Below are 19775 nucleotides of genomic sequence, written 5' to 3' on the forward strand. Positions count from 1 at the left end.
TATATATATATATACACGTTTCGGAGTGAACAGTTTCCCATATATCGCGTGAAATACTGGCTATCCGTAGAGTATCTTGCTATTCCATAGATATTTATAGTAGTCGTATAGTGTAATATTGGGCTGCCAAAAATATTGACCGTTTATAAGTCACAATCGAAACAAATATTTTTTCTTTGTCTTCATATGAAGTTACGGAAATAAAATAAGCGCTATTTTGATCGATAACATTCTGCCGTTCTTTTGGTAAGATTATAATCTCATTACTGTAAAACTTTTGTGAAACTGTGTTAAGTGATTTCCGCACAACTTGATTGAAACTAAATTAGTGCTATTAAGGGAGTGCTACAGAGAACAGATGATAATTTAATGGTTTGAGATACGGACCCTGCGGCAGATGCATAGAAACTTCCGAACGAAGTTCTCTTCATTTTTACCATCAAACGCATGGCATCTCCTTTTTTGGCATCAGTCTGGACCTTGCCACAGATTGCGAAGGACATTTTTTATTTTCACATTGTCGTATGTGGTCGATTTTCTATCACCCATGATCAGGCGCCTTAAAAATGACTCGATTTCGCTGTGTTTTTGCACAGTTTCCCAAATGGAAATATGATCGAATTAACTCTTTTGTGTGAATTTGAGTGACACCCAAATATCAAGCTTTCTTTTGTGGCCGGCTAGCCCTAAATAGGTTAAAACTGTTTGGCAATCGCTACGAGAATTATCTTTCACATCGAAATTTCCAAAACGAAAGCGATAAAGACATCTTTGAGCGATTTCTTCCCATAACGTATCTTGGCCATAAGCAGTATACATTTAAGAGTACGACAAGACATTATACAGTTTTGATGAGTCAAATTTTCGTTAAACTGCTAGATGCAAAAATAATAAGGAAGTTGAACAATCACAGTAATTCGTTTTGAACTGGCCGCTTTTTCTGCTACCTTTGTTTATTATTCACGTATAGAATTGATAATCATTTTTTTTTCTAGTAACAGAGTATGAAGCTGTAGTGCGTATTTTTCAGCGATACGATGTTACAACTGAAGTGTTTCATCACCCTTATATGCAGGTAGGCGTATTTAGTAATACAATTCATTCCCCCTTTTCTGGTAAACGGACGTGATAAGGTATGTCGTTCGTTATCTGCCATATTTGTTATATTTCCACGTTTAGGACTAATGGTTCTTGAGCTTTTCATACGGGTGTTTTGATATGGGATTGCAGTATGATGCTCGTACCTGTAGAGATTCGATGATGAAGAGGAACTGTATATCCGTAACAATTGTTAATTGATTGTGGGGCTTGCCGATATGCCCTGGGTTTCCAGATATAACAAAAAATATTAATTTTTTTCAAATTGCAGGTACTATCACAACAAGCCCGCGCTCGCTTGAGCACGATAGCCGCCGCAAAACCAGAGAAGGCTGCAATGATCGAACAAATGGTTATTCGAACGGCACAGATGAACGGCACTGGACGGAAGATCTCCGAACAGGTTTAACAAGTATCCGCAATTGTTGTTTTAACTTCTCTGGTTTCATTTCATACTAAACTATAAAAATAATATTTATACTAGGGTGCTTTTAAAGTCTTTTACTGAGCCCGCTAATTGTAATGGCCCAGTTAACTTAAAATCAGATTGCACCATTAATTCATATACATCTAGCCATTATGTGATGTGTTTATTTTGTAGGAGCTTATCGGTCTCCTTGAGAAGGTTTCCGAACAAACCCAGAGAACCACAAAGGTGATCTTTAAACGAAGAAAAGGTGCATTCGATTCTGATGACGACGATTGGTAGCGGAACGAAACTACGCGCCGATTACTGATTTGCAAGTGTCATCAGCCGATGACTTAACTAGAGTGGATTAAATGTGTGTACATTGATGTTGTTCACCATCAGAGCAGATGTTCGATGCGAACTCTTTGATTTCTGATTATAGCAGTATCATCCCGTGTGATGAATAAAATTACTAGTGTCCCTTCTATATATTATTACACAGCCAACTGTGATTATTATGTAGCAGATTAGATATGTCTTAGTATTGACAAAGTGCCTCAGTGACGTGACTATTTTCAATGTTATAATATCTAACGAAGCTAATTATGAAACGATATTTCTATATATGCTGTCGCGAAAGGATCACGTAGCGTTCTCGCAAGTTTTGTAGGCGAATCAATCCCTATGAAAGCTATACAATTTACGAGAGGCCACAAAAGACGTGGTTTTGAATTGTTGTGGATACTTTAATTCCTAAAGGTATATAACGAGCAAAATGAGCAACATGTACAAAAACGACAATTCGGGCTCTATGGCTCAAATAAAAGAAAGCAAAAAGCATATAATCGGGTATTCCAAACCTCTTTTTTATAAACCTTTGATGCCATTTGCAAGTATTTGCATTGTAATGCCCTGTAGATCGCGACAACATTAAAAATAGGTAACTTTTTACTATCAAAGATAGTATATTTTTTATTTCTTATTATAAAAACAATCCATATAAGAACATTCTTTATTGTAGTTATATTAACCCTGGTGGAATATATATGTGATTTAAAGTCATCGTTGCTATTTCTCCGCACATGTTAATCTTACAATGTTCCAGTACGTCCAAAGGTTGTGCATATACAACACAGATGTCCCTGTATATGTATAACTTCCGCCACTAAAGCTTTACACTTTTTGGGTGGAATTTTTTTTCAGCGAAATATGATATTTTATCAAAAAATAATTACAAACATAAACAGCGATATCAAATGCAATATTTTTTTTCCATTTTCTTCTGTGGGAAGATTCATGTAGCACCTTGTTTGGGGGTCAAACGATTCAGAAATAGCAACTGACTTTCTAATCTTGTTGCAAAAAACTACCTTTTTTAGCATTCATAACTGCTGATTACATTTTCTTGCTATTAATGACAAAAAATCCATAACCTGAATGGGCGACTCTGTCTTACTTGAGGCGTCTTTAAATAGAGCTGGCTCACGCTCATGTGGAATCGGATTCTTTTGTTGATCTTCCTAGACTGTTATCAATCTCGAACCATCATAGCTGTTTGAAAATAACCGCTTTCAAAGTCGCCAACTCGTCCATATTTTGATGCACCGAACAGGTCAATACTTACGATCAATACCATATTTTCTATGAAGAATGTTGCTATATTCAGCATTTTCTTTCTAATTTTGTAACAGCGTCACACTCGATTTGAGAAATTTTAAAGGCGTACAGAACTTAATGTTTCTAAAATCTGATAAGGCGAGTTTATAATATATAAATAAGTTGCAATCAAAATGTGCGACACTGTGATCAGCGTGGTAAATGCGAAGTATTGGAAACTTAAAAGGCCAGTCACATTTTCTTCACTGTCAGAAACTATGACCCTGCAGTATTTAGCACTCGTTTGCGCCACTGGACAATATGCAAACCATACGCTTGCAGCATAAGTTGAAATTTGAATCAACTAGAAGTTGGCAAAGATGTGGTGACCAGCGATAATAACTATTATCTATGTAATGTATTTTAAAGGCTAGTTTAATCTTAAGCTTTGTTTGCATCTACTAATTTCTTAAGTTTCTATACAATTCGGCTGTAGGCACAGACGGGTCCCACTTTGATTCACATGTAACACATGTGTAGCCTATAAACTAGTTACAACCCGTTTACCCGTTAAAGGTATATTAAGAGTACCATATGCATGTGCATCCTAGACGTACAGACACAATACGTGCATACAGACCCCAGTCAGTAGACAGCGAAATTTCATATATGAACGACTAGGGGGAGTAGAAAGCTTATTTGACTAGGATTCATTCAATTCAATGAACTAACTACAGAAAACTTTTCCGTTCTATGATGAACATTGAATAAAGAGCGAGCACGACACTAAGAATATACCAGCCACTAAGACTGAATTTGTCAGGGAAGAAAGTCTTATTGAGCACTGCTGTAAACACATAGATAAGTGCTCCGAGCTGAAAGCGAACGATGTTGTCGAGCTTCTTAATAACCAACGATGTAGCAATTCCATGCACCGCGGAGAGCGCCACCGAAAGCAAGATGAGCCCAGTTAGTAACATATGATTAGCTATCACATCGATAGCTGCAAAGGAGGCACACGAAAGTGATAGCAAATGTAAAAATAGGTTGATTTACATTGTCTTGGAAATAATAGAAACTAAAACATATGGTTGCTCGGGTTTAAGCCTTTCTGCTTATTTTGCTTTGTATTATTAATGCAAGTTAGGTAAGAGATGTTGTGCTGTTTCCAGTAGATGTAGTTTTCTATGGAATATTTGGATTACACAGCGTAGCCTCTCGAGGAATGCGTCAATCGCGAAAGTTGAAAAAAGCACCAAAAACATCACAAGCGTTCGACCCCTAAATTTGGACTTTTTCATATGCCTTGGTTCTAAGATCGTATCTACATACAAATCGATATTTTAACAAAATGTTTTAATCTTGCGACTAAGTTATTATACGACTCTATTATGGAAACCACACATTAGTTTCCACCATAGTGAGTTTGTTATTTGGTTCCAGAAAAAACAGGCTTTTATCTACTACCAAGGATGCGCTAAGGTTTGTTTCAACGAGGAGTCCGTACTATATATACATAATGTTATATATATATATATATATATATATATGCCCCGATGTACAAATGGAACTGTCGACGCCATAGTTCATCTCCACTTTTGAGAACCATTTCGATATAAACACCAGCCACAGCAGAAAGCAGCGATGAAAATGCCGCTAGCATAAGTGCGGGGCCCACTGAATTCATGAAATTGTGCACGTGCTCGATCTACAATAATACAAGTAAAGCGAAGTTGAGTTACCAGGGAAAAATAGTTGAAGTTATTATGAAGATAACAAGCGCGTATATTTTACTTAATGTGGGTACATAATTTACTCAAATTTAGAGCACTTAAAGCATAAGCGCGCATTTCTGCATAATGTAGAGCTAACAACTAGTTTTGTATTCGATAGAAGCTCAACGGAGAGAATTATATAAACATAAGTGAAATATAATGACCCATACCTGCAACAAAAATGGAAACCAGTTTATTGATTCTGAGAAAATTTTTGGTAGAGCAAGTGTTTGAATTACGTACAGTGCTATACATATATAAGTTACGCTGAAGTTATGCATTTTATTAAAACTAAGCAAGCGTGTCTTGCATTTCAAACCTATATTGATGAAGTTTAGATTGCAAGAGTAGCGCAATCAATCAGTTCATAGAGTCCATCTAAGATTACCTTTAAGTATGATGTTTGCTTAGGTACCTGCATAAATACGACGCTAAACACTGCTCCTACCCATTGAGCAGGGACAGTTGTACGCTTGAACATCAACCGATAGATCAACAGCAAAAAAGGCAGCCGAATCTGTATGAGTACCATCCAAACGGCGGGCGAAACGAAGAACAACGCAATAAAGAACAGGTTATTAGTAATAACGTAAATGGCGCAAGGTACCAGGATATGTGAATCGAATTTCGTTAAAAGCTTACCGCCTCCTTTAGCCAAATGAAGGCCAAGAGCGATAACGGCTTTGACCATCTCAATAACGAGTACCACAAGCGATGCGTCTAGTGGATAGCGTTCGTAGTTATAATGTTTCATTGCATAAGATACGACCGTCTTCAGTGCATCCGTGCAAGCGAAAGTTGAGCTGATGAGAACTAGCTCCCGTCTGAAGGAAGTCTTCGCGGTACTCTTGGTCGTTACCTCGAAGTAGACATCACAATTGTGTACACATTCGAGTGATTTTTGATGACTCGATGAAACCGACGTGGCTAATGCAAATGTCTGCTCTTCAGCGTCGGCGGTACCAGCAGTCGCTGCGACACAACCCCGTAACGGTTTCTCAGAGCTAAACTGATCCAGGGACGTCTCGATGATGTATGCAAGCGCAGAGGCGGAGCGCTTTCTATAATAGAGAGAAGAAAAACGAACGTATGTGTTTAGTTTAGTTTGGTTTAAAATAGACACGGTACGATACGTAAACATAAAGCGCATCTTAAAAAGCATACAGTTGGCTACAACAGTAGTTGGCCTCTATGTTTTTAGTTTTACGTTCGGTATCATCGTTAGGCATTCTATCAGACGGCTGACTCTCAACACGGAATGAAATCTTTCTACATGCGATTTCCAACCAAGACCACAACGCGTGTATAATCGTGCAGTAATTGGCCTAGGAACTAATAGCAGTTCTCACACAATATTACGTACGATTTTTGGGCGTTGTTAGTTGACACTTACATATTGACTTGAATGTATAACAAACGCAGAGCTCATCTCCTGTCACATACAATAAGCTATATTATAACTGTTCGATTGGCTAAACAGACTCAACTTAATTATGTATTCAGGTTGTATTTGTCAAGGTGTATAGGTTTCGATTGATTGAAGGCAAGTTTATTTATTGACTCTGATCTTGCTTACGTTTAGAAACACATGAGAGCGGTTAAACTCCGTTGGATATAGTGTCTTGCATGGTACTAAAGCAATGAAAAGCGAACTGATAACGAATAATGATTTGCTTAAGATAAGATAGCCTTCGGTGGTTATAAGCGAGTCAGTCAGCGAGGCAATACGATGACCCCAAAGCCTACGAAGCCCAAGCTGGCATAAATTACGTACAGTCGCCACCGGTAGACAGCACACTGTCCTTGCTGAGACCGTTGCCCTATTAGGTCTGTTCAGGCCTTCAGCCGTTTCAACACAGCTATTGGATTAGTTAATCGAGACTCATTTTCCTACTCTCACTTTTTTTTTATCTACAGCAGTTTTTCCATGCTTCCCGGCAAATTTTCCCTAAATAGATTAGATTTCTTTTATGCAATCAACAATGCACAATATGCGCAGTCGACTACTAGAGATCTATTCTTAACGTCCATAAAGAAGTCCTTCATTAAGTTATATGTGATTTTTTGTTGACTTATCACCGACTTGTCAAGCGGTGTGAAATCAATGTGTGTAAACCAACTGATCCTTCATCATTGAACAGCGTCAATATAATAGCTGCGTATAGACGTTGTGTCCGCATTTCGGATGTAGAACTCGATGGCTACGGTGGCGTAAGTGGTTGATGATTGTACATTCGAGCTGGTAAGCAGCTGGCTGCTGTAACCGCTTGTCTTATACCTTTCTACAAGTGTTTGTTCAAGTTGTTGCCACCTCGAGACACTTCGATAGGAAATAAATACAGAAAAGGCATTTGAGCGCAAGAATTTCAACAGCAGTACCTATGATGGCTATGCGCGGATAAACTTTATTGTGACTCGGTCCAGTTACACTCGTTCACCGCCATGTTGACGAGTTAGCCTCCAATTTCGTGTACTATATAAGTTACGCAATTCATTATGATCCTTGTTGTCGACTGTTGTCTTTACCAATTCTGAGTCTCTTGTAACTACAAATATGAACGATCTTCATTTAACGCGTTTGCTGTTTTGTTCGTGAATGTTGCGGGTTTGTTATGGCGCACGTTCTCTTTTCATAGTTTTCACGGTGCCCAGCCTCGACGCAAGGTGCACTAACGGTTTCCTTCCTTAAGTACAGTTCTCTGATTCTTTTGTTCATCAGTTCTAAGCATCTCTTAAGTAATTTCGTGCTCGTTCAAGTCCGCCTTTGGCCGTGTGCTCGTTTCTGTCGGCATTGGTTTCTGGCAGTGACGACAAAATTCATCACCCCCTGCCGTTTATCTAGAGTAAACCTATGTGGGTTTATCTTTCCGTCTCTGTCTGTCAGCCCCTTCTTCTGTTACTCTCTACCACAGCATACAAAATAAAATTGTGCGAAGCCGCGTAGTCGGCTGCGCTTCCTGAGTAGTGGAGAAGTGCTTGTGGTAGAAAGGGATAACAGCGAAGCGAAGAGGACAGGGACGTGGGCAGCTGCAAACCGAGCGAGGAGAACAGATTGCGGGAGGCACCGCTGCATGGCGCTACTATCGTGGTCCTCACTCGCGAACCTCTGCTCAAATACTTACTACCTGACGGCCTGCTTTGCCTGCTCTCTAGTACGAACAAGAACCTGCTTAATGGTTATGGTATGTGGTGGTAGTGGAAGCTGCCGCTACACTCGCTCTGTGAGCCTGTCCGAATGTTCGGCTGCCCGCCTTTACGCTGCTGATACGGTTTGGCCTGCTTCGGGCGGTCGGCCGCGAATGTCTGTCGCAGACCAACGATACCCAACTCACTACCAATATTACTCCTACCAATTGTAAGAAGGCTACCCAGCAGGAAGCACTGATAAGCGGCTTGTTAGAAGCGGCAGGCCCTATTAGCGGGTTGGCCTGCTGACCTTTCTGCCAGGCTGCTTACCTTTAGACAAGGCATCGTGTTCCTGCTCTTTCGTTTTTGGCGGTGCGGCGCTGCATGGCCTGGTGTATCAATACCTCTAAGCAAGCAGTTGTGGACTAGGAACATCTACTTACTATAACTAATACGGCTGTCGTTCTAAAATGGTACACGATAACGTAATAACCTCCTCACTTAAATCAGTTTGATCGCTTGTGTTTAGTTCACATTACTGCTAAGTACAGTCATCTGCGTGTGAGAGAGCGCGATCAGCTCAGAGTGGGTTTTACTATGTAGTTGTTGAGCTGGCACTACTACTAATTTTCGCCGTAGTAGCGGTGGTAAGAGTAAAGTACCGAACGTGAGGTTTCTGTACTCTGTTCCTGGTGGAAAGGATTTCAGTGCTTTTCCATGTGTAGACTGCAGGCGACGTATTTTGCACACACGATTTGGATTTGACGGATACCGTCCTGTCCAAGGGGGTAACCGACAGGCACAGCCCCCCAGCAGCGCTGACCTATTCTCTTCTGGTACGTCCTTTTCTGCAGGAGCGATTCATAAGTGTCCTCTAAACTCGCTGCACGCCATTTCTATCAGTTTTATACATTATTGTCATCCTCGTGGGTGGCAACGGCAACGGGTTAAAACGGCAGCTTTCGCTGCTGCTGTCTCCATTCCGGTCACAATTAGACCGTTGTCAGACAGTCGGCAATAATTGTCGGCTAACTTAACTTGTGAATAAATCGTGCTTGGTGCGGTGTACAGACATCGACTCGTCGGTTTAATCTTTTCAGTGATTTCTGGTGTGATTTTTCGTCCGGTGCACAGCAATTTAAGTTTCACGCTTCGCGCGACCCCCGTCAGCCTGATATCATGTGTTGTGTCTTCTATGCAAGTGCATTTATGCTTAGCTGACTGCGTGTTCTAGCCTTCACAGTAGAGCAAGAAAACACTGATAGCAAATCACAACAACACGACTGGTCGGTCGATCGGAGAGTAGTCGGATAGAGTTCGCCAATGAACAGTTAACAAGTGACGCCAAAATGGCGGAATTGCCAGAGGAATACTGAGAATGTCGAATATCGTTGGCAAAGCTGACGTCTACTGGAAAAATCATTGGCAGGTGATAGCGATCTGTACTGCATTCGCTACAATTCAACGTATGTGCATTGATGGCAACGTCTAATGACAGATCGAGCGGCCACGCAAACAATAGGAACAGCTTAAAATATCACCTGTTTAGCGTCCGGTGGTGTCTTACTCAGCTGTGTTTTACTATATTAGTTTCTAAGTGAGTGTCTCCTTTTATTTTAGTGGCTCATAGTCTTAAGTGGTCTGAGACACAATGATTTGATCTGGCAGCAGAGTGTGCAACAGAATCCGTCTAATCATTGTCACTTTTTATCCCTCAGTCTAAGTCGGCGGGCTGTATCAGTTCGTTAGTGATTCTTAAGCTTGTGATTTGGAAAAGAACTTGTGATTGTTCAGGATTCCCAACTGGCGAGCGCATTGACGTGCGCTGAGTACGCGATTGGAGGTTTGACGACTGTTTCCGTCACCCCAACAACTACAGCAGTTAATAGAGCTTCGAGAGTTACAACGAGTGAAGTTGGCATCTGCCACACCGAACCGCAACTCATGGTAGAGACCCAAGTGCAAGCGCCTCCGACATCAAACTGGTGCTGCTTTTGTAGGTCAAGGGCGAAGCGATCTGCAAGGCCAGCCGACATCGAGCGACACTGAGTGCAACAAGGCGCTCATGAGCAGTAACGGATAAAGACGCTTCACAGTTGTCAACGAAGAAGATATCAACGATCCAAATCAAACAACAGCAACAATAAAAACGTAGTTCTAGCAACAAGAGAGCAGAAAAATCAATTAATTCGAACTGGAAATGCTGGTTGCATTCCGTTCTTATCAATACCGTAATACCAAAAAAAGGTGGCTGGCAAAAGCGGTAGTTAAGAAGCAGTTTCAAGAAATCTATCCTGTTTGTCTTTCTAGTGCCAGGTCTTTAAACATGGATCCTTCAGATCTGCCGCACAGTTTATCCAGACCAAATCTAATGGCAAGTTAGCCTCTTTCTGTCATTTTGACTTGTGAAGCGTTACTCACGATTCTATATTGACTGCGCTTACCTGTTGATATTCGCCCATCTCTTATTTACCTGAGCGCGTCAAACGCGAGGAGGACAGACGACGCGAGAGACAAGCAACGATTTCTCGAAGACCCAAAACGCTAAACTTGCGGTAGCGTTTGCACCGGACAAATTGAACAACACCAGCGACACCAGCGGCGGCGGCAGTGTCAGCCAGAATGACGGCGGTATTGACATCGACGACACGCTCAACGGTGAGCATTTCGGCGACGAGCTGAGGCGACGCTGACGCCGGCGGACAGCGGAACGCTGGAGGGTCAAGGCGAGTTCAGGTCCGCAGTTTTCCGACCGGCAAAAGCGGTGGCAATAACAGCAGCAGTAACAGTTCGTGTTTGCCCACGGCTCTTCTTGGGCGTGTGCACCAGCAGTGGCAACAACAACAAAAATAACAGCCACAACAACGTCAGGGAGGACAACTACGATTCAGCGTCGAAGACGATTGTACACAAAGTATAAGACGACGCGGTGGAGGTGGAGAAAAAGGAAATTTTGTCGCCAAGGGATCCCGGGAGTCCCGACCGACAAACACTATAACAACAATAAAAACATGGTGTTTGGACGATGTCCCTGCTTCAAGGGCGAAAGCGAGGATGTACAATGCCTCGATTATTCGCATTGTACCTTGGACGAGGTGCCGAATGAGGTATGTGTTTATACTAATATTGTACCTTTACACAATGGGCACATGGTTGGCAGTAGTTCACTTCATAGTTAAAACTGAGTATGCTTTGAAAATCAGTTATAGCGATAGTAGTTACTGAGTTAGAAAGCGGTGGAAGGCTTGTTTCAATCCAAAAACGAAAACGTATGAACAACAACCGTAAAAAATAAAGCAGCGATCAAACCTTACGCTCCTTCTATATTGACAAGAGGCCACTTTAGGCTAACTTTAAGCCTATTCCTCCTTTAAGTTTGTTTACGTCTATGTTGAATGATAGAAGGGAAGCTGAGACGTCTTGTGCAAATAGTGCCATTGCCACAAGAGTGAACAAGAGGGTCTTTTTTTGTAAATTTCTGCAAGATAGCTTGATGCTACTGGCAACGAACGCTACCTACAATTCGGCGAATCAAATTTTCTATAAGCTAGCTATCAGCGTTTTTTACCTTGAGGTTGGGCTCTGAAGATAGCTGAATTTTATAGTCCGAAAAAACAATATTATAGATATGCATATTTCAGGCCTGTTCAAGTACGATGGAGGCGAATATATATACATAGGCATGGAAGGCTAAAGGATAGAGAAGAAATGTTGACGTTTCGACGCTGGTCGGGCCAAAAGGAGCCAGACGACGGCGATGACAGCTGACAACAGCCTCTTATCACAGCAACTAGCTGGCAGCTTCTTTTTACTAAGGACTAGCACATAGGTGTAGTAGATAATTAGTTGCTGCTAGTAGATTATCTATGATTTGTCAAGTATTATACAAAAATTAGTAAAAAAAAACTTGACATATGGGTTATCCGCATATTCAGTCGTACACAAAAAAAATGATCACACTTGAGTAGGTTGTGCAACATGCTCAAATGGTACGATTGATTTTAATTATGGATCTATAATAAATATCCATTTTCATTTCATAAATGGTGAGTTTCCTTTTGTTTGCCATCGACGCTCCTTCATAACTACCAAAATTAACAAAAAAAAACGAGTTCAATGACTGATGTTACCGTTTATTATCTAGCTTGAATAATTCAGTTTCAATCGTAGAGGAACAAAAAATTGTTCTCGGCAAAGTATTTTTTCATTACACTGCTCGTCCTGCAACCTTTCTATATTAAGCGTATTCAACTACCATCCATTTACTGTTTCTCAAAATCTGCCATTATTTCTATCGTCAAGAGCAGAAGAACTTAACATATCGTATATTTATAGATATGTCTAGGCACTCGAACTGTTTGCGATTGTACGACCATTGTGCGAAACATATTTTCTCATATCATTTACCGAGATAGGAAAAAGCGGAATCCCTGTTAACAAGAGTTGTGGGCTAATACTAGTATAAACCGCAATGCACTGTACAACGACGGTCACGGTGTGCCAAGTCAACAGTGCTTCCGATACAATTTTCACTGGTGAAACCTCACACGAGCCAAGCATAGTCATACGCTTTCACCCGATAGTTTTAATAGATTCATACGCCACAAATTCATAGAAATTTCTATTTTAGCTCGTATTGTTATTGCGAGTTTAAACGTGTATTGTGACTGTGATTGTATCAGAAATCATCACGCACGCTCCCCCAAGATAGACTTGAGCTGGCGGGGGGCTGAGTTGATACGTGTTGTCCTTCCACTGGTGATACCATTCTGTATCATATGACAACTTCTATAAACATAAGTAAATATATTATTGTACTGTAATTATACATGTTCATATTAACTACTGACTCCTAGATAAAAAGCAGACGCAGTAATATGAATATTTCCATAAAATGGAGATGTGACGTCACATATTTTCAAGACTTCTTAACAGATATGATACAAGGATGCACATATTAGACAGTAGGTAAAGTCAAATACCAAACAACTTGAATCTTTGTTAGCTAGCTGCAGGCAATAATAGTACAATTGACCGATTTCGTGAATGCTTTCGTCCTACAGACCCTATTATGTAGATGCTGTGGCAAACAAGCGTTTTTTTTATCTTGCTGAAGTTAAGGTCTTTATTATTTTGCGTAGCCCAAAAATTAACAAAATATTGGATCTCGGCTGTTCGTGCTAATTTGAATAAATTGCCGTCTTTAAGGGTGCACGAATAACAATATTCACATTGATAAAACGCGCATAGCGAGGTGGCTACGAATTTACATTATGGGCCTTATACATAGTAAAAACAGCATTCGAGATGTCATTCAGGGAACAACTGAATACAAAGCTCTTTAGCCGACATGGCAACGTGAAGCAACGTTAAGAAGATTATTAGTTGCTACTAGCTTTTGTCCGCCGGGAACTGTCGATGTTGAAAAAATTGTCCATATTACATTAGAACCCCTTTTCTTATAACGAATGCGGTAAACTGCAACATCATAACGGGACAGTAAGTATAACGGCATGAAGAACTCTACAAGTTCAGCTGACGACATCCCGAGGACAAAGGTATTGGGTACACTGATGAGCATTAAATTCAACCTAACATGTGATGCTGCTAACTTGTATTTAGTTGTAGTTTTCTACCATTGCAAAATCACGTATTCACCTTTACAAAACACCACACTGCGACCCGATGGCTCTGTCTTTTCGCTCGATTTGTACCAAAGGCCCTTGGTCTTGCGTTCAGAAGTTTCGCCGTGCATGTAGCCACGATCAGGAATACTCACTCAATTTTGTTCAGATTGTCATTAATTAGTTTAGCATCAGAATGATAACCCTTCCTGAGTTTCTTTGATGCACACAAGTAGGTGCTCTAAATAAATTTATAGCAAAGAAAAACCTAAAAACCCAATCTTCTCAACAAATCATGTACAAGTATTCTTCTCAATAAAATGATTACATCACCCCAACTTCGAATATTTGGTGTGAAACTTAACCTCCCGCGTTCCAATATTTAGCTGCCTGTAAGCTTGGACTAATTTAACTGACCTCGATATAATATAGATTAGTATTTTATGATAGGCGACAGTAATCAGCAATTGCACATTTCTATTCGACTAGCACAGAGGTAAAAACATAGGACGAACCTTTTATAAATAAAAAAAATGACCGAATTGTTTATACACACATTTCATTATTTGTTGTAACGACTACCGAATAAGATAGGGAATTATCATTTGGCAGAAGTAACTTCAAGCGAGTTTCAGCTTTCAACAAGTTTGCAGATACAGGCATTATATGTAGGCGTGTTTATAGAACGCTCCATTGCTGCGAGCTTGCTTGGCGAATATATGAACGTAAGAAGCAATCAAACTAGGTTGCTTTTATGACACAAGCCCCGATCCATGGTGCCACGAAAGCCGTATGTAAGAATAAATAAAAATATTTATTTATGTTAGCATTATGTGTCGTGGAAGATTATATCTGCTTGTTAAGGGGTTCATAAATTGCACGTTGTAGTAATAATATTAATTGTTAAAATTTTTTTTGAGCACTCAATGGGTATCGGTCGCGGAAAAGGGCTGATAAAAGATTAAGCGGAAATTTTCATACAATCAGAACAAGCGTATTGCTATTCAATTTTTTGACCGCCAAGTTTCAGATCCAAAAATTTTTTCGATCAGAGGATTTTTGTGGCATAGTTGCGGACTGTGGTCCGAAGATGCTGAACGGAAGTTTTTGACAGAAATCGAGGGCGTTGGCCTCAAAAGCGAAATCTCTATCTGCTTTGTAATTAATTCATATATTAATGCTCGTTGGCGCAGAGGACGAAGCAGCCGATATTACTGCCCAGGATCTGATTTCGCAAAATTTAAAAAACCTAGCAGGCTTCTAACATACGGTTCATTTTGGGATCATGTGTACTTTACGGTGTTTAAGCCGAGCTAATCATAATTCCAGGGTTTGGCTAGACCCTTGACCCTAAATGTTTTAGTTAATATTGACCTTAGTAAAATAAAAAACAAACTAAAAGCAGGCATAATAAGTTTTTGACATTATTTGATGGTAAATCGTAGATTGTCCTTCTTTCGAAAATCTAATATTCTCGGAGTAACTGGTTTCCAGCCCGCGGGGAATTTGCATTCCTGAGCGAAAGGCACAACCTGTTGTGATGGTGTATGATCAAAGTACTAACTTGTTTAAGTCAATAGTTACAAATAAAGATTACTAAGAATGGCAAGGCCGTATGCTGAGTATAGAAATTTCATGTAAGCTCCGCATCCGCAATACGATACGTTGTTCCGTTGTTATTCTAAAACTCGCTCACGACTGCTTCTCAACAATAGTCTAAAAAACAACGGAACAATTTCGAATACTCTCTGGCTATAGTACTATCGATAAAGCTAGTTTCGACTCGGTAATATTAGCGCCATCGAACACAAGTGCCAGACTATTCGGGTTTTAAAATATTTGCTGATTTCATAGCAATGCACGCGTCATGTTAGCTCATAAAGAATATATGAATTATAATTAGAGTTAATAATACATAATAAATTAATTAATAAATACAGTTTTTATAAAGCGAACAACGAAAGCTCATTCGAACTAGGGCTTATTGAAATTATCAGTGCACGCATATGTATCACTGCAGCAACATACATCGTATTCAAGTCATTCTTGCACGATCCTTTATAATTTCAGAACATCAACAGAAAACTGTATTCATAGAATATATGCTTATTTATTGATAACATGAGCTGTTATGTTAGATTTGAGAAACGTGTGGGAGTGGCTGAGAAACAGTGATTCTAAGTGAACATTAGTCCACCGAGGACTCATTTTGCAAAACTGAGTAATAGCAATAATAACAGTAACAGTAACTAACTGTTGTTCTAAAGTAATAATAACAATATCTGTCAGTCCACATGTTTTTCTCTGAACTTTTAGATAGTTGGAATCTTTTCAGGTTTATTTATAGTATTTTAAGAGAAGCAATGCTGCCAGGAAAAAGAAAAATTCTGCCAACTGTTATTTAACATGGTTATAAAATAGGTTTTGGTAGGTCCGGCATGTTATTCTCGCCAACCAGTGATGCGAATTCCTGCGTACGGTTATAGTTCTAAATAAACGCCGTGCGTGGCAAAATATAATGTTTCAAAACGCCGAAGTGTGCCTTCTATATATTTATAAATATCAAAACAAGCTTTATATTTCTTTTTGTTGCTGGTACAAAACGAATATCGAAAAGATTAAAGTTTTATCTAACAGAATTTATTTAACAGAACTATTGCATTATATTTCTATTTCAAGCCTGTAAACCACATAGTATTTAATGACAAGGAACTACTATGAAACCCTCATAGATGACTATAGTATGAAAGCTGACTTACGTTAGCCACAAGGTTTTTCTAAACTTTGCTGCTGTGTGTTAAGGCAATGCTCAAGTGACTCAAGTTTGACTATGATTTCGGCTGATTTCGCCCGATTTAAAAGACAATCGTTTTAAGATATACAGCAGTAACTCTCTGCAACATCGCAAGTGATCGAATTAAGGCAAGGTCATTTTACAGGCAAAATGAAAAGTGCTCTCCTGTTGCTGTTTTTACCAGTGAATTTCATTATAGCAATGCTTGTTGGTATAGCTAACTTTCAGTCTCTAAAAGTAAAGCTAAATAATAACAATGAAACTGCCGCTACCTTTTCTATGACGTTCGAGGTGAATGGTAAACGGAGCGCATCTGTAATGAATTACAGGGAAAGAAGATAGACATGATCGAACAGATTGAAAACCATCAACGTTCACAACTAACATTCTCGCATAATAAGATGTTGCACAATTTTCTATTAAATGAAGTTTTTTTTTCCAATTGTACGATTTATAAAACTCATTTTCTATATAGCTCGAACTTTAGACAGTTAAGCATAGCTTAAGACACCACAACATAAACTCTAGCTCTGGAGTCGGCTGCAGAGAGTAAACGGTCTGTGCTTTTGGGGCTATAGCTGAACGGTCTACAAGCTTATAGTAATAAAAAAAAAAAACTGTATGTAGCAATTGGATGATTTTAAAGTTAACGATACGGGCTGAAAGCTATTGTGCAAGCATCTTAGGGCACGATTTTTAGAAAATTGACATCTTCATATACTATAAGCCATTATTTTTCATTGACGAGGCCAGCCAACTTAAGCACCTTCATATTACTATTTTTATGTGCAGTAGATATCTTCAATAGGACTATGGGGTGCCAAGGATTGCACATTTGTGGGCATCGCAATTATTAAGCCGCAATCAAGCATTAAGTAACTTTCAAATTTCAACAGCGAGCTGAGGGTAAATTCGTTTGCTGTGAATATTCGGTGCCCTTTTGAAGGATAGTTGTCTATCGTGTTTTTAGACCTTCCAAGTACTTCATATACTGCACTCTGTGTGTGTGTGTTGTTGTTGTTGTTGTTCTCTATTATTATTTGTGCTCTATAGGAGGTTTTTGTTTAGATAAGCAATCGGACTAGTTAATAAGGATACCTGATTATACGTATTTAACGCTGTTTAAAATTGATTACTACCCAAGAAATCTTCGATGGTTTTTACCAAACACGAACCTCTCTCAATACTGTTGTAGAAGCCTTTGTGGGCCGGAAACACTTGCTTACGTTTCGCGTTTTTTTTTTCTCTATCTTTACAGATATTCAGCTATGAGAGCACACTACAGGAGCTCTGCTTAGACGCTAATCAAATCGGAGAGCTGCCCAGACAGTTGTTCTATTGCCACGCGTTGCGCCGCCTCACGTTTCAAGATAACGACGTACAGCATTTGCCAGCGGCGATTTCGGCACTCACCCTGCTGATACAACTCGATCTCAGCCGAAACAACATCTCAGAGATGCCAGAATCCATACGAGCATGTAAGCATAACATAATTTTAGATAAATACGACACACGTTTTCTATGGCGTTCACTTTTCTTTCTGTTGTTGTAAATAGAATTATCACTATGAATGCATTCAGTAAACGTAAATAAACGCAAACGCCCGCACAAAAGAAACGTTTTCAAATGTCGTGTAGGTATGAACTGGTCTTAAAGTCATTCGAAGTTGACATGGTTACTTAACTCGTAGGTCGTGATCTTCGAGTATTGTTATTAGCTGGACGATCTCATAGTCAAGAGGCGGCAAGAAATCTAGCCCAAACAAGGCGAACTGGTCGGTCTGTTTTCACAGCTTAACTACATATATACAGTACGACTTGTATTAGTACACTGAACGCCTTGACCTATTAGCAATGCGGCATCAAAATGTTCAAGCGCTAGCTCAGCCATCCTAACTACGTACGGGATACGAATGCTCCAGCCGACTGTGCACCAGACGGTCAGCTGGTGACGAACAACTGTAATAATAAAAAATAAATAAATCAATGTGTCAACCTCATATTGTTCACTGGGCAGTAGTTGACGTCGATGCTTTTAACGCACGCGACTAGTCCGGTAGTAAATGGGCCATTTTAAAAAGCGAACGAAACAACCCATGATGGCCGAGCGCTTTTTTCCGGCAGTAGTAGTGTATAAATAGGTAGGCGATGATGTCTCTCACCGCTGATTTTGCTTGCATTACTGCAGGCGATACTTATTTAACATACAGCGGTTTTCGTTGATTGTCACGATCGATATCACAGTAGCAGTGGTTTTACTAAAACCGTAACTGTGACGCTGACGTAAAGTGGACTCCCCGATAAATGGACACACGAGCGAGGGAACGAACGAGGTGGACGGCCAGAAATGACCAGTCTTTAACAACAACAACAACGAAAATAAACGAAAGCGACGATTTGATTTGCTTGCCGAATGTCGTTGGCATGATGCCTGCGCTTTATGAGGCGGGCACTGCTTGCTGCCTAAATACTGCTACGACTCACTGCTCGTCTGGAAGTCAGTCGATCTAGTTATTTTCGCTGTTAGTTGACAGTTTGCTCTCATTTAACTTTGGCACGCACTCTTTCGCCGTCGATCGTTGCTTCAGTCACTCTCTCTTCCACTTTCACTGTTTTCGCCTTTGAGCGAAGTAGTCGTTTTGATAGGGTGAGAATAGTAGGCCGATAAGTATCGCAAACTATCGCAGGCAGGCAGTCAACGATTAGGTAAGTAAGACAGTTTCATGCAGCACTCACTCTTGGCGCATGTGCAGCGCGTTATGCCGCAAGGTACGCAAACATTAACAGACCCTAGATCTGACAGAGATAACGCTGACGCTGCCAACGCAGAATAGGACCAGTAGCGTGAGTAGCTGCAGAAGCAGCCATAGCAAAAAGACACGTATGGTATAGAGGTGGACGCATTGATGTCAGGATAGGCCAATAGACCCTTAGCCTCATGTTACAACATCTGTGCATCCATTTAACTGAACGAACTGTAGCGCCATCTGTTCCAGGCAAAGGGGTAACTGAGAGTGCAGATATTGGTGTTGGCAAAGACAAACCTATATATACATATCGTAGGTACCATGAGTCTCGTAAGCTTGTCATTAGTATCATTTAAAGGTTGCCTATATTTTTTTTTTTTGTTTAGTTAACGTTTTTGACAGTAGTAGATTTACTGAAAATGCTTGTATTGAGATTGAAAATAAAGCGTTTTGAGCATAAATGATTTTTCCGCAAAAGTTATTTTGATTGTGATAAAGGCTTAAGTGTTACTTAGACCAATGAAAAAATATATGCTGATTATAGTCAAGATACGTTATCCAAAGATGGTTCTTGTTCTAAAAATTTCGATGTGAAAGATGCTCCTCG

At 40.0% G+C, this 19775-nt stretch overlaps 3 protein-coding genes across 11 annotated transcripts in view; 2 read left to right on the forward strand and 1 right to left on the reverse strand.

Moving 5' to 3' along the window:
- PDCD-5 (programmed cell death 5) overlaps positions 1-2008 on the forward strand; it is a 2614-nt gene extending 606 nt beyond the window's left edge. The window contains exons 2-3 of the mRNA XM_022803272.2: positions 1370-1501; positions 1700-2008. Coding sequence (XP_022659007.1) covers positions 1370-1501; positions 1700-1807 — 240 coding nt within the window. The 3' untranslated portion in view covers positions 1808-2008. The remainder of the gene's footprint in view (positions 1-1369; positions 1502-1699) is intronic.
- Positions 2009-3977: 1969 nt separating this feature from the next.
- LOC111249061 (CMP-sialic acid transporter-like) lies at positions 3978-19654 on the reverse strand. Of its 8 annotated transcripts, XR_015326396.1 has the most exons (5): positions 18630-19650; positions 17598-18380; positions 16695-16735; positions 7258-14377; positions 5804-5939 (listed from the first exon to the last, which is right to left on the reverse strand). XR_015326396.1 is itself a non-coding variant. In XM_022802381.2 (4 exons), the coding sequence occupies exons 1-3, from the start codon at positions 18420-18422 to the stop codon at positions 5310-5312; spliced, it is 510 nt and encodes a 169-aa protein (XP_022658116.2). In that variant the 5' UTR covers positions 18423-19654; the 3' UTR covers positions 4779-4811; positions 5294-5309. The 8 variants fall into 8 exon arrangements, 4 of the variants coding, with proteins under 4 accessions (XP_086843189.1, XP_086843187.1, XP_022658116.2 ...); XM_022802381.2 differs by lacking the exons at positions 7258-14377; positions 16695-16735; positions 17598-18380 and adding exons at positions 4779-4811; positions 5294-5395 and having other exon boundaries at positions 5521-5939; positions 18418-19654; XR_015326395.1 differs by lacking the exon at positions 18630-19650 and having other exon boundaries at positions 5803-5939; positions 8448-14377; positions 17598-17738.
- LOC111249420 (uncharacterized) overlaps positions 10977-19775 on the forward strand; it is a 34695-nt gene continuing 25896 nt past the window's right edge. For both annotated transcript variants that reach the window (XM_022803270.2, XM_022803271.2), the window contains exons 1-2: positions 10977-11111; positions 17681-17900. In XM_022803270.2, coding sequence (XP_022659005.1) covers positions 11016-11111; positions 17681-17900 — 316 coding nt within the window. In that variant the 5' untranslated portion in view covers positions 10977-11015. The remainder of the gene's footprint in view (positions 11112-17680; positions 17901-19775) is intronic.

The sequence above is a fragment of the Varroa destructor genome, unplaced genomic scaffold (genome assembly GCF_002443255.2).
Source record: "Varroa destructor unplaced genomic scaffold, Vdes_3.0 BEIS01000004.1, whole genome shotgun sequence".
In the NCBI taxonomy this organism is placed as follows: domain Eukaryota; kingdom Metazoa; phylum Arthropoda; class Arachnida; order Mesostigmata; family Varroidae; genus Varroa; species Varroa destructor.

Bases quoted from the DNA above. Each gene is read 5' to 3' on its own strand.
- LOC111249061 (XM_086987061.1), bottom strand. The intron at 4,812-5,293 runs GTACCTAAGCAA...GTATTATTGTAG, and splicing joins TTAGCGTCGTATTTATGCAG to ATCGAGCACGTGCACAATTT.